The 13,796-nt window shown below is 36.2% G+C and overlaps 1 protein-coding gene and 1 long non-coding RNA gene across 5 annotated transcripts in view; one reads left to right on the top strand and one right to left on the bottom strand.

Annotated features, from left to right (window-relative positions):
• Positions 1-10,901, bottom strand: part of LOC148125422 (uncharacterized) — a 31,581-nt gene extending 20,680 nt beyond the window's left edge. The window contains exon 1 of one of the 2 annotated variants that reach the window (XR_015744108.1): positions 10,735-10,901. This is a non-coding gene — a long non-coding RNA (uncharacterized LOC148125422). The remainder of the gene's footprint in view (positions 1-10,734) is intronic. The other variant, XR_015744107.1, reaches the window with a different exon arrangement.
• A 135-nt stretch (positions 10,902-11,036) lies between these two features.
• SCOC (short coiled-coil protein) lies at positions 11,037-13,796 on the top strand. Of its 3 annotated transcripts, none has more exons than XM_026698079.2 (4): positions 11,037-11,145; positions 12,052-12,117; positions 12,199-12,282; positions 13,031-13,796. In XM_026698079.2, exons 2-4 carry the CDS (start codon positions 12,096-12,098, stop codon positions 13,171-13,173), a joined length of 249 nt encoding a protein of 82 aa, XP_026553864.1. In that variant the 5' UTR covers positions 11,037-11,145; positions 12,052-12,095; the 3' UTR covers positions 13,174-13,796. The 3 variants fall into 3 exon arrangements, with proteins under 3 accessions (XP_026553864.1, XP_026553861.2, XP_087792259.1); XM_026698076.2 differs by having other exon boundaries at positions 11,059-11,149; XM_087936133.1 differs by having other exon boundaries at positions 11,089-11,157.

Genomic DNA, 13,796 nt, shown 5'->3' with positions numbered 1-13,796 from the left:
AGTGAGAATTCACCTGGATGTAAACTTTGAAAATGTAAGTTAACATAAAGCATGATCCTAAAGGAGTGCAATGGCCACAGGGTGAAAAGCAGATGATCTTAAACTTCTTCTCCAAGAAACTCATATCATATCATATATGATATAGATTATATAAGGCTTTGAATGGATTAAATATGCTATTGATTTGGCTACTAATATAAACGCAACTCTGCCGTCAAATGCTCTGCATTTTTTCCTGTAACAGAAGACTGGAAAGAATTGGATGGGCTAATCTGAGTTGAGATATGATCCTCACCCCAGTGCACATGCAGATTCCATATCTTAATATGGATTAAAACTTGATGTGTCAAAAGGAGCTTGCCTGCCGATTTATTACAATTCTGTTGCAAAATAACAAACCATCCAATACTGGGGGTTTGACATGGAATCATTGAAGCATACAACTTTGCAAAAACTATTAAGAACAAAGCCATAAAAAAAAACATTTCAGCTATATTGAATGCAGGGAAAACCATTTAAGAACAGATTCCCCAGAAGAAAAGTATAGCAAACTTCAGCTGAATATGTCTACCAAAAAAACATACTAAATTTGTCTACCAGCGGTCCAATTTAACTGAAAGATTCTGTACTTTAACTCTTCCACTGAAACCACTGAGACAAAGTAATTTTAATTTGATGACATTGTATTTCATATACAAGAGCCTGTAGAACACAGTGTAGCAGAACTGACCATATGTACAAGTGCCTGCAGCATACAGTACATACATATTAATTTATTGAATGAGATTCTAGAAACATATTAAAGTTACAGGATTAGAGAAATAATGAAAAAGCTGCTACTAAAGGCACACTTGAGGATGATAATATTCTTATGCTAGTAAACACATACTTTCTTAAATAATTCTAAATAGTACATGAATAGAATATGATTATCCCCTTATGTCAATATATTCAGTAAGTCAATTTTAATATAAAAACTTAACTGAATAGGCTAATTCTTCAAGGATTATCTTTATATTTGTGGAAACCAATGAAATAGTATTCACGTTTATCAAAAACATGATCTATGTTGCTACTTCTGTTTTCCCTGAAAAAATTGAATTAAAGATTTTGTAATATCCTTTATTTCAGAGACCTTATTCACTCATTTTGAGGCTTCTCTGATTTTTCCTTCATTACTTTAATTAAGACAGTTTTATGGTTTTTGAGATATCACTTTCTGCTTTGCTCCCAGTTAAAGAATTATATTATTAAACCATGTTGCTATCTACTTTTCAAAATTACAAAAACAAATGATTTGAATTATAAATGATTTTTTTTCAGTTCAATTCCAATCAGAAGTACAACAGTTTAGACTTATAATAATCATGTTCAAACATATTCAGATTATAATTACTTTTCCTCTAGTAATGATAGATCATATGATTGGATGATTGCCTATTTGACTTTGATAAGTCTCAGAGGTCAAAGTAGAGATAATTACAGACATCTGTTTTTCTGGAAAATAAAACACTGGAAAATAATATTTAAAGTGACATCTGCAGATAGGCTAAAGAAAATATTTTTCATGTTAAAAAAAAGGACAAAAATGTAGCAAAGAATTGAAATGACCATTTAGGTTAAAATGGAAACCAGAGGAGAACTACTTTAATGTAATAGTTTGAATGCTAGATCTGAACTAAAAATCTCTTGCTTCAAATACTGAGTCATTCATGAAACTCACAATGTAACTCTAGTTAATCCAGTCATCCTAACCTATTTTGTAGACTATTGTTAGTAGATATTTTGTAAAGCATACTGTATTAGAGAATGCATAGGATACAGATGTGATTGACAGTGTACACTGGTACACTCAGAACTAGTCAAATAGGACTTATTCTAAGGTAAGTATATATATATATATATATATATGGATCTTTGGTTGTTCGGGTTTTCTCCCGCGTAAGATTCAAAGTATATATATAAGAACTAAAACATTCTAAAAGAAAAAAAATGTACACTTGAAATATAATAATATGCACATGAACGCTCTTGAAAGGAGCTATACTAAGGTTTAGTTTCTTAGGTCATTGAAAACTAGTGTAGTTTGAAATAGTTTAAAATGATACATTGCCACCAGATCTGAAGAGGCATTGCTGTAGGACCCAACTCGGGCTTAGACTTTAGTTGTTCCTCTCAATCCTCCAGCTACATTCTACTATGAACTTCAACGTTTTTTATTCTCCAAAATAAAAATGTTTAATTTCCTCTTTACAATGGAACTCTAGAATTTGTTTTTTTGACTTTCACTGTCATAAGTCATTAAAATGCCTTGATGTGGCCCTGTCTTTTGCACAACCAAATTAAAGAAAGAAAACAGTATTGCTAGTTGAAGTGATATTACACATGCCTTTGTAAGATTAGTTTCAGGTACATTTAAGATGTTTGTTTGTTTATTTGGCCCTGCCTGACACCAGGCAGGAAGAACTAAGGAAAGAACAAGATGGCAAATCTCACCCAACAACACAAAAACATTATATAACCAACATTGAGTAAAATATTCCAGCCACGTAGGCAAGGCTCCTCAGAGGTTTTCAAGGACCCCCAGAATTCTTTCCCACCCAGATTTCAGCAAGAACATCATTGCAGAAGGCAGACACTGCGATAAAGAAGTGCTGTCTGGTTCCTGATAGAAGGCATTAATTGAAGGAACTTGGAATGTGTTCATTTTGTCAGTTTGTATCAGCCAGGAAGACATCACAGGAGATAGGTAGACTCTTAGATAACCAGGCCTTATTAAATATTTTAACACAAACATTTAGGATATACTTTGTCCTTTTTTTCCTTCCAACTTCCTCATAATAACGAACAGCAAGAAAGTTAAACTCTGCCACGACTTTCTCCTTCATGAAGAGAATAGTTATTAATTGCAAGAATGGACAAAATGTTTTTAAGTAAGGGAGAACAATAAATTTAAGTGACAGAGAACAATAAAATTTGTCAAGCGTCAACATAAAACTATTTTAATAAAAGTGTTAGAATAAGAATTGAATAGATTGTGTAGGTGGGTGTGTTAAACCAGTGCTAATATTGATAGCTGGAACAACATGATAGAATGCGCAAACTGCTTGTGCATTTCTCTACCTTCAAAAAGGTTAATTCATTTACTAGGCTGCTATTTATTTCATTCCTCTTTCCATCAAACATCACACATGATGTGTGCATACAGTGGAAGACAATCAATACACAGACAAGTCTGGTCTGTGCATACTTCCTCAAAAAAGATAAAGAAACATTCCACAAACTGGTCTGTTGCAATTAGGAGAAAGCTTCCACATGAAATAGCTGTTTCACATATGAAATCTTATATTGGAGTAAGGACACCTCTTCTATTTTATAAATAAGAACATCCGTTCAGAAGCTGAATCTACCAAAACATACTTGGGCCTTTATGTTTTTTCATCCTTTGAAGATTTTTTTGGATTTCCTTTCTAACAGCATGTAATAAGGAAAACTTTTTCAAATCATAATAACTCATTCTTTCCCACAGTTTCAATGCATGAAATATTTCTGAAGTCTATAAACTCTAATCTGCTTTTTTGACTGTGTATGTTTTACTGTACTTTCCTTTAATTGGGCAGCATGGTTGTCAAAAAAAGATGTCCTATATCTAAAATAGGCTTAAGACAATTAAAATGACCACACCCAATGCCTCATAAAAGATAAGTGATGGGAATTCCCGGGCATGTCAACGTGCATAATATAATTCTTCCCACTGTTTTTTTTTTCCATTAGTCATGAGTGAATTTCAGCTGTCCATCAAATACTTAACACACCGCACACTCAATCAAAAATGTAATTCTTCAGAATTTGTGACTGCAATCTATAGGCAAAGAAAGTGGCATTTAAAACAATCTTTCGAATCTGTTACCAGCAAAAGTTAATTTGGCCTGGAACAACCTAGGCCAAGCTTTGCCTAGCTACCATTGACAATGGCAACAGTGGCTACAATTCTATTGTTGCCATTACTAACAGTGAGAGTCAATAATTACAAAGTCATCGTCCTTTTACTTTTCATTCATTATCAGTTTTCTTTGATGGTAGTGGTTTTCTTGTGAAGCTTTTAACAAACAGGACAATCCAAAAACCGTTTAAGGATTAGGTTAAAGGTGCCACTATGAAGTTTTTAATGCCTCTGTCACCCTAATCAGTGCTGAATTTATAATATTGTATGCAATTTTGTAATTAGGAACAGAAAACTGAACACCTGGATGAAGAAGCAGGAGAAATTTAAATGAAGGAAATAGGTGCTGATATACAATGGCTGTGCTGGTGCCATAAATATAATCCTAATTATTGTATTTTATGTTCCTCTTGTTTTATTATCCTTGATAATAATTTTGAAAACCAAAATTAAAAACTCTTGCTCAGTCATGATTTTTCCTCTGCTCTGCATTTTATCAATAGCAACTGTATCTGTTAACTTTTCCAGCCATTTTGAAAAACTGTAAAGCAGCTATGAACATGAATGCCTATGGATGTCACCAGCAATCATTCTATCTCCAAATAGTTAATGTACTGGGGAGAAAAATTCTAGTTTGGCTGTTCAAACAACTTAAACACACAAGACTCAAGAAAAAGGCAAGAGCAAAAAGTGGTTAAGCATTCATTCCATATTTTAGTATAGGCCAATTAATGTCATCGTTGTTCCTTATTGTTCCATTCTGTAGGCATACAGGCACTTTCTGACCAGCATAAAGGTCACTGTAGTGCAGGAAAGCTCTCCTCCCCCAACCATATTCATTGACGGGCAGAATATCTCAGTCGGCATCCATGCATTTTAGGACTTTTCCACACTGCAGCCTTCAACCGCTTGTCTCCCAGCTGGGAATGAGGGTGGATTAAGAAATCCCTTCTTGGATTTCAACTCCTTCATCTCCACTTTGGTTCTAGTAATGGCTGGTATTCTGTCCTGACCTCAGGGACCTCAGAGCCCAACGTGTGGATTCTCCTCCTGCTTTCCCATTCCCGGCCATGTCAGGAATGTGAATTCCAATTACTTTCCTTCTGTGGGCATGTTTTATCTATGGGACTGTATGTTTTATCTGGGACTATTTAAAGCAAAAAAGATTATTTTTATATTCTTTTTTAAAAGTGGACCCTCTCGTGTAAACATGAAATGGTCTGGATTTTTAAATAATTTAGAAAGCACAGGGTGGGTTGTAATCAAAAGTGGGAATGATTTTGGGAGACCGTGGAAGTGCCGCAGACTAGATCAGAGTCAGGTAAGAAAGGCTGAGTCTGCAAAAGGAATGGGAATATGGCAAATGTCTCAGAAGGGACCCTCCCTAGTAAAGGCAAGATGGGAGACGTGCAAGATTCTGTTAAAGTAAACTCCCAATAGTTAGAGCTAGAACTTCTGGGTGTGCTGCTTCTCTGGACTACTTCGCCAGGCTGACAATATAGGTATCGGATAAATAGAATGGAGAACTAAGACAAATAGGTTTCATATCGTTTGTTTGTATTAATGGCAGAACTTGGAATGTTTACATTATATCAGTTATATATTGCCAGGGGGATTATCCAATCTAAATGTAAGTACTGTACTCCTTGGTTCTAATTTCTAAAACCCTGAACAGTTTGAGAACTTGAAGGATTATTCTTAGGCAAACCAGTCTGCCTACATCATGAGATCCACTTTTAACCCTTGGTTATAGCCGTAAGCACAAAAGACAGGCCTTCCCCCACCCTGGTGGCATTCTCTTTTAAGTGGGATTCCATTGGCTCAACCCCATTAGGAACTCGTGTTTGCTGCACTTTCAAAATATAATTTTATCATGCACTTGAACTGTAGCTGCTTTTGCAATCTACAGTAAAGAGCTGAATGCTATTTTATTGTTACCACCATCTGTTACTGTTTAATGTAAATTTAGTATAGTTAATTATGTTTTATATAGTTATGTTTTAATTTGAATATATTTCTGAGATGTTTTATAAGAATATTCTCTCTAAGGTGGAATAAAGATTTAATAGTACTAATACTATTAGCACAACTAATGACAAATCTAATGCCCTCTTATCAGAGTCCTGCAGTTCTTGGGGCTGCTTGTCACCCTAAAAGGTAGGATGCAGAGTGCTCAAAGGGACGGAGATAGGAGAGATAAGTGGGTGGGGGCACCTGAAGAGGAAGTCCCTTACCTTATTGAGACTCAGGGCTAGGAGGGACCAAACCTGGAATGGCTTGGACTAGGGTGGGTACCCAGCTAATGGAATTAGGTTAATGACAGGAATGGGGAATGTGGAGATTGCCGTTGTTAAATGATCCAGTAATGTGACATTGTACCTTACAACCACATCGCTGACCAATGGAAATTCTGGTCCCAATTGTGATGTCAAGGACTACCTGTAATTATCAATAATGGGCAGAGTCTTTTAGATTCAGAAGCTATTCACAACCAGTTTTCTTTCCTTTTTTAGGAGTCATTATGTTTCCCAAACTGGGCAGGCTTTAACCAAAGAACTGAACTAAGACTATCCCAAACATCCATTCCAAATAGTCAACGCTAGAAAACAAATTTCCATACTGGATTGGCTGTTGTCTGGGACAATAAGGGTCATAACTCATACTATAGCAACTGTGCATCAGGTGACAAGTGAGCTACAAGTTTTGGTTCCCACTGCTAGGAAAGCAGATATCCACAAATGTAACAATACACAACTGTGAATACATAAATTAAAGGTAAACTCATTTATAAAAAAAATGTTATCAAATTATCTCCCATCCTATTTAATAAACTAGACTTGTATTCATGCATTTGTTTGTGCAGAGGATTAAAGAGCAGTTAGTTGTAGGTAGGGCTTTTACTTCCCGAAATACATAGAGTAATGCTTCAATCTTCGTGTATGTGAATAAACTTTAATTATGCATGGCTGAATATTGTTAACACCTTTAATTGAACGCAAAACCCCTGCTTTTATATAATTTAGATAGTTACTTTTAGTACTATCAAAGTTAATTAACAATAAACATAAGTATAAATGAAAGTATGATATTTCATTGAGGAATATTTTGATATTCTTTCATTAAATTAGATTTTAGAAAAATAAGAATCAAAAGGAAAGGAAAAGAAATAGAAACCTGAAGTTATATGGAACACTTTTACTATGGCTCTACATTTGAAATGCAGGATATCTATGGAATTAAATGATATGGGTTCTAGAAATTCCATTTCTATACACAGAAATGTTATCAAAAATAATACATTCTATCTGTGGAGACTGCTGATTTCATATTTCTTTATTTGTGAAGTTAAAACAGCAGTATTCCTCTTATTTCTGTTTGCTAATTCTTCAGAGGGTAAACTTATTACATCTTGTTTGGTAAATAAAGCCTAATTATTAAGATATACCTGTTAAGAACTTCAAACTTCAAGCATCCTTTTTACAAACAACAGATATTACACATATGAAAAGTGAAGAATTCATATGAATCCATTTCAATGAAGAAAATAAGGAAACTAACATTTTCCTTATATTTTGGAGAACTACAAGCAGTAATGCATATATACCGTATTTCTCTCTCCATAAGACGCACTCCCCCCAAAAAAAGTGGATGAAATGACTGTGTGTCAGTGCTGGTCCTTTGGTGAATAGCAGCTGGGCTGCCATGGCGGGATCGTTTTTACAGCACTGAACCCCGCTTCTTTTGTCTTTGTTATTACCCCCCTCTTCTGTCTCTTTTCCACAGTGCACGAGTCAATAAGCAGAGCTGGCACATGAGAAGAAACCTATCTATGGTCCTCTAAGGCTCCGTCTGGGGGGGGGTTTCCCTTTGTTTTCCTCCTCTAAACCTAGGTGTGTCTTATGGACAGATGCATCCTATAGTGCGAAAAATACAATAATTGCTTAGTTTCCTAAAGAATTGAATTAAATCAACTGGAAGGAACTGAACTTGTATGTCCAAATATCTATTTTGGCTGCTAGTCTGGCTTTCAAAGCAGAACATACAGCTCAGGAGAAGATATGTAATCTTTGTTTATTCTAGCAACATTTTATTAGTTAATAAAAAACCATTTGCAATTCCAAAATCAATGCTTATGTTCTAAAAATTCACTTTCAGGAATTAAAAACATTTTAACTGTGTATAATTTTTTTTAATCTGAAACAAACTGCTTGCAACAGTTCTGTCTATATCATTTATGTGACAGAAACCATGTGCTCTTCAATGGAGCAAGATGACATCTCCTCACATGATTCTACACTGCCATGGTGAGGCCCAAATAACAAAAATGTACACCCCTTTTTTGTACAAGTGGGTATGGAGCAGGATTTTGGCATGAAGCTGAGGGAGAAGAGCTAAGACAATATGTTGCTGCCTGGCAACCAAGCACTAATTGTTCTGTGGAAGAAGGTGTTCTCTTCCCCACCAACACCTGGCAAGGCAATATGGAGAGGACAGTTCAAGAGATAGCAGCATGAGCATGGGCATTCACAAGCTGCAAAGGACCTCATGCAGATTGGGAAAATAAATGCACTTGTCTTAGTGGAAAGAAGCAAAGAATCAGAACTGATGAACTCATCAGAGTGTTACAGGGTGACTTGTTTGGAGCAGCTGCCTGATTTAATAACTGTTCACAGTCATGACAGAGATGAAAAAGTAACTTTACAACCATTAATTTTGCAACTCTGTACAAAAAGGAAAGCTGAAGTAGGATCATACTTGCAGTTTCACTTAGTGACTGGTATATTTAATGACTTGAATTGTTATTCCCAATTGTGGTACCAATTGAACTACTGCTAGTAAACATTGTGGGGTTTCTTCTGAAAAATATAAAAAGATTACAGGAAAAATCATTCTGGAAAGGCAACCTTTCCTCAGTCTCAATTTTGCTCTATAAAACAGAATAGCCAGCCTTGTCAAATTATAGTATAAGTAGTCCTCGACTTAGGACAATTGATTCCAAAATTTTGGTTGCTAAGTGAGACATTTGTTAACTGAGTTTTGCCTCATTTTACAACCTTTCTTGCCACCGTTAAGTGAATCACTGCAGTTGTTAAATTATAAACATAGTTAAGTAAATCTGGTTTCTCCATTGACTTTGCTTATCAAAAGGTTGCAAAAGGGGATCACAAGACTCAGGGACACTGCAACCGTCATAAATATGAGTCAGTTGCTAAGTGTTTGAATTTTGATCACGTGAACATGGGGATGCTGCAATGGTCATAAGTTGAAAAAACAGTCATAAGTCACTTTTTCAGTGCAGTTGTGACTTTGAACAGTTATTAAATGAACTATAGTAAGTTGAGGACTACCTGTATGTACAATATTTGCAAACTGAAAAGACTGGTAGGTAATGTCGCTTGTTAGTAAAATGGGCAGCATATACATTTAATAAAGAAATAAGATATATAATGCTAAGTCGTATTGTCCTAATTGAGCTATGTTAAGTTGTGAGTTAATTTTGGGAGAGGTCACAAACCCATCAAGCTATATCAGTTCAGACAGAGGCTCACAGGAGAAAGTGCTGTTCCCTTTATAAAATATAAATATCAACATATAGACCAGAAGGTCTACTGAAACAACAATTTACTCTACTGTATCCCCATCCAAGGTACCTTGGAGCAGACTTTCTCCTATAAGTACATCTAGAGAGAATACGGTGGCAAAAATAAATACTAGGAACAACATACTCCAGAAATTATGTGGAACTAAATGGGCAACTTCAGCTGCCACCTTCAGGTCATCAGCACCAGGGTTGGTCTACGCCACAGCAGAATACTGTGCCCTCTATGGCTTAACAGCTGCCATACTAAGTTAGACCCAGACTCAACCACACCATAAGGATTATAAGCAGATGTATTAAAAGCATTCTGACTTGCTGGCTTCCTCTTCAGAGCCATATAGCACTGCCACCTTTACGAAGGCAAGATGCACTAGTGAGAGAATACAGAAAAATTATGAACTCACTCCTACCTGTGCACACCGATTTTCCTCACTTATCAGCAGGAAGACTGACATCCAGGAAGCCCCCACTGGCACTGGCACAGCATCTGCACAACCACCTTAGCATCGAACATTAGCAATAGACAATCCTGAATCCTCATGACTCTCTATATAAATGAGGCATAGTATCCTCCCCACAGTCTGACTATGGGTCCCACATCAAATTGAAGATCACATCACAACCAGCTATAAACTGAGGGCATATACTGGTCCAGTATCTGCTTTTCCCCCCATATAAATGATGCTGAGCTTCAATGATTAGATGGCTAGACATTGGTATCTGAACATAGATCTTTTTAACATTTATATTTTATTGTGTTTTATTAATCTAGGTGAAACATTAATGTATATTGCTGGTCCATGTATGCTGTGCCATACACTAAATAACCACTTTCTTCTACAAACTCCATTACCTTTCAGGTGTCCTTGCAAACTTACACAAATCTTCCTTCCACCTCCCAACTGACATCTCTGAACTAGCCATTATTTACATTTGGGAATACTATTTCTAAAGCACGCTCAGAAATTCAAAATGCAGCCGCTTCCGCCAGTTCGGAGTAACTCAATTGTTCGGGAACTCTGACTACAGGTGTGCGGCCTAATTAGGAAGGAGAATTAAAAGAAAAGTAACGGTCCCGGAGGTTTGCCTTCTTTCACCTCTCTATCTTCCCACTGCAAAAACTGTACGCTTTAAATCCGCCCTTTTGGTCTTGTCCCCCACTCCCCTCCCCAAAACACGGAGCAACTGAGACCTGTTTTCTGGCGCGGCTTTTAAAGAGCAACAATTAGGACCACACCCCTGAAAAAAACGGGGGTCCGGATTTGAACAACCACTTGGCGCTTCCCTTTCTAATTCCCTTCGCGGAGCTGTCTCCCTCCGCAACAGCAAGCCGACAAGTGGAATGACAAGGAAGCGTCTGATGATGTCTCCCGCCGCTTATTGGTTCTACCGAGAAAAGCCAGGGCTTTTTCTTCGGCCGTGATTGGTGAGGGCGAAAATCTCCTCTCTCTTAACGCCCGCCTTTTCTCCGATTTCGCTCCTCCTCGTTGTTTTCATGGGGCAAGGCGCGTGCGCTACTGGCTGGCCGAGGAAAAGATCGCGCAGGCGTAGTGGCGGCTTTTGAACTCGGCTGGGGTCGGAGTGCCAGGGTATCCTGTGGCAGGTGGGTAAGTAGGTGAGCGCCTCTTCGGCAGGTGACGAAATCGGAAGAAAGCCGGGTCGAGCGCGCGCTTCTGCCCTGGGGAGTCTTGCGGGTGCTGGGACGCGGCGTGGTGATGGGAAGGGAATTGGCCGGAGTGTGTGGATGATGGGTTGATGGGTTGTAGGCGAAGATTTCTTCGTACCAGGATGCAAAACCGTATTTCCTTCTTTAAGGAGAGGGCGTATTTTCCTCCAAATAGAGCTTTGCGGTAGAAATGGGAAGCACCCTCTCGTAGGATCTGGTTTCAGAGCCCTTTATGTGTTGAAGAAAGCATCTCCCTCCACCTCCTTCCCTTCCTCTCTGGTAACAGGAGATCCAATCCAGTCTTTAGAACACAATTGCATTCATGACAAATTTGACAAATTTACACTGACATAACAGTTTGTGTACAGTATAATGTGAATATATTCTGTTCACATTATACGGTACGTAATATATATACTGTACAGAGTATTAACTAAAATTCCCCTAAAATATATTTAAAATGAGTTGAACCCCTAGATAATTACTCATTTTAATTTTAGGATGTGCTCCTTTTGGCTGCAATAATATTTGCTTGAAGAATTGTTTAAAGTTTTAAGAATGTGTATATTCCAAAGATGTTATAAAAAGTTGGGAAGTGGATAGTTTTAATATGTGCAGAATTCTATCACTTTTCTAGAATAAAAAGTATACCTATTATTTGTCTCTTAGAGCCAGCATTTATAGCTAGCGAATCATTTATTTGTTTTGACATTCTTAATGGCTGCTGAGTCTTGCATTTTGAAGTTTTGGTAACAAGTGTTAGTTCATCTGAAATATTAAGCCAGAAAATGGTGATTCTGTGTATGTGCATACTATTGATATTATTTTCTGCCCTTCAAACAGAACATTCTCACAAGAAGTTGAGGACCGAAAGGATCTATTTAACAATGATGAATGCGGATATGGATGGTAGAATGCATTTTACCATTATTTTACTTTTATGTGTGTTATAATATTTAACTGTTCTAAAGATTATGTATTTTTTATCAGCTGTTGAGACTGAAAATCAAATAGAATTAGAAGAAAAAACACGACTTATCAATCAGGTTTTGGAACTACAGCATACACTTGAAGGTTAGTTTCTTAATTTAGATGTATAACTTCATATCAAATTATTTTAAAGATAGAATGTTATTAATAGAGAAAGTAAACTGTGTAAATATATTTGAATATTTCTTTTAATTTAGTGGGATAGATTAATAACATAATATTAAGACTAATATTCTTATATCATGACTACAGTATAAAAGCTGTGCTTTTTAAGGAAACTAGAGCATTGTGGTATATTTAAATGTGTCTGTCAGTGTCTTTTGACTCCTGGTAAGTAACTTAGATTACTACAAAGGCAGACAGATTAAGGAGTTGGGATATTGTCGTCCTTGATGGTTTTGGGATTCCAGTACTGAACAAGGATGTTGGACTAGAAGGTCTCCAACCTTATAAATCTATGAAATAATTGCAATAATTTCTGCTCCATTTATGGGTTCAGTTCAAGATTTCTTTCCAAGATTTCTTTATTAATTAGTTGTGAACCAGAATATTGTAAAGATTACCTTTTTCTAGACAGACCTGCCCTGTTGAGAAATCATTTAGAAGTGACAGAGGTCATAGGATATTTTTTATTTTGTCATCCTGTCTTTGGTGTGCTCCACCTGATAATAGATTAGTTTTGAGATTTTTTGTAACTACGCACATACATTTATTGCGTGGATTTCATTATACAATTGCCTTTGTATTTTTAATGACTTTCAAAAACTTCAATTTTTTTAAAAAATGTTTTGCCTAAACGTTGGCTATTAAAGACCTCTACATGTCTTTACAGATCTATCTGCAAGAGTAGATGCTGTTAAAGAAGAAAATTTGAAATTGAAATCAGAAAATCAGGTTCTTGGACAATATATAGAAAACCTCATGTCTGCCTCTAGTGTTTTTCAGACTACTGACACAAAAAGCAAAAGAAAGTAAGGCACTGGTAACCAAACAATACTATTGTATTGCTGCTGCTTTTGTTTAATTTTAAATTACATAAGGCTACATAATACTCTAGTTTGTAACATCATTGAGGTTATGAAATTTTAATGTTAGTTCTAGACATTTTAATTTTTTTAACGAATTGGACAGTACAAGTCAGTAATGTCAGTTTTCAGCAACATAGCATAGAGAAGATATATTTATTACTACCACAGTCTGACTATAAGTGCTTTTGAAAATCAGTTCTGCTTTTATGGTTAATGTCATACATGGCCAAGTACTGTAATTATCATGGTTTTATAGTATTACTATTTGCTAGCAACATAATACAGTGTTGTGCGGAGTGGTATGAAAATACTTATTTGGAATGAATTATTTGCATGACTTCTGTTAGTTTTCAAAAAAGTTGTACATTCTCCATCTCTTCTGCATCCTCCAGGAAAATCTATTCTAATTCTTCCAGATGAAGATATAGTTTAGCTTGTTGAGTGGTGGAAGGTAATTCTTTTAAATGATGGTGTATAATGTATTGCTTGCAAAATTGTAAAGTGGAAAAAGAACACTCTATAGCTTGATATACCACTCTGAAATTAATAAATTATAATTTTAAAAATGTC

Source organism: Pseudonaja textilis, chromosome 6 (genome assembly GCF_049901715.1).
Source record: "Pseudonaja textilis isolate UNSWEBS1 chromosome 6, rPseTex1.2, whole genome shotgun sequence".
NCBI lineage: Eukaryota > Metazoa > Chordata > Lepidosauria > Squamata > Elapidae > Pseudonaja > Pseudonaja textilis.
Note: the sequence above shows the minus strand (reverse complement) of the source record. Positions and strands in the feature narration are given on the sequence as shown.

Excerpts from the sequence above, each read along its gene's own strand:
- SCOC (XM_026698079.2), top strand. The coding sequence starts at position 12,096 with ATGATGAATGCGGATATGGATG. Across the intron at positions 12,118-12,198 it reads GATGAATGCGGATATGGATG|CTGTTGAGACTGAAAATCAA; the intron begins GTAGAATGCATT and ends ATTTTTTATCAG. Across the intron at positions 12,283-13,030 it reads ACTACAGCATACACTTGAAG|ATCTATCTGCAAGAGTAGAT; the intron begins GTTAGTTTCTTA and ends ATGTCTTTACAG.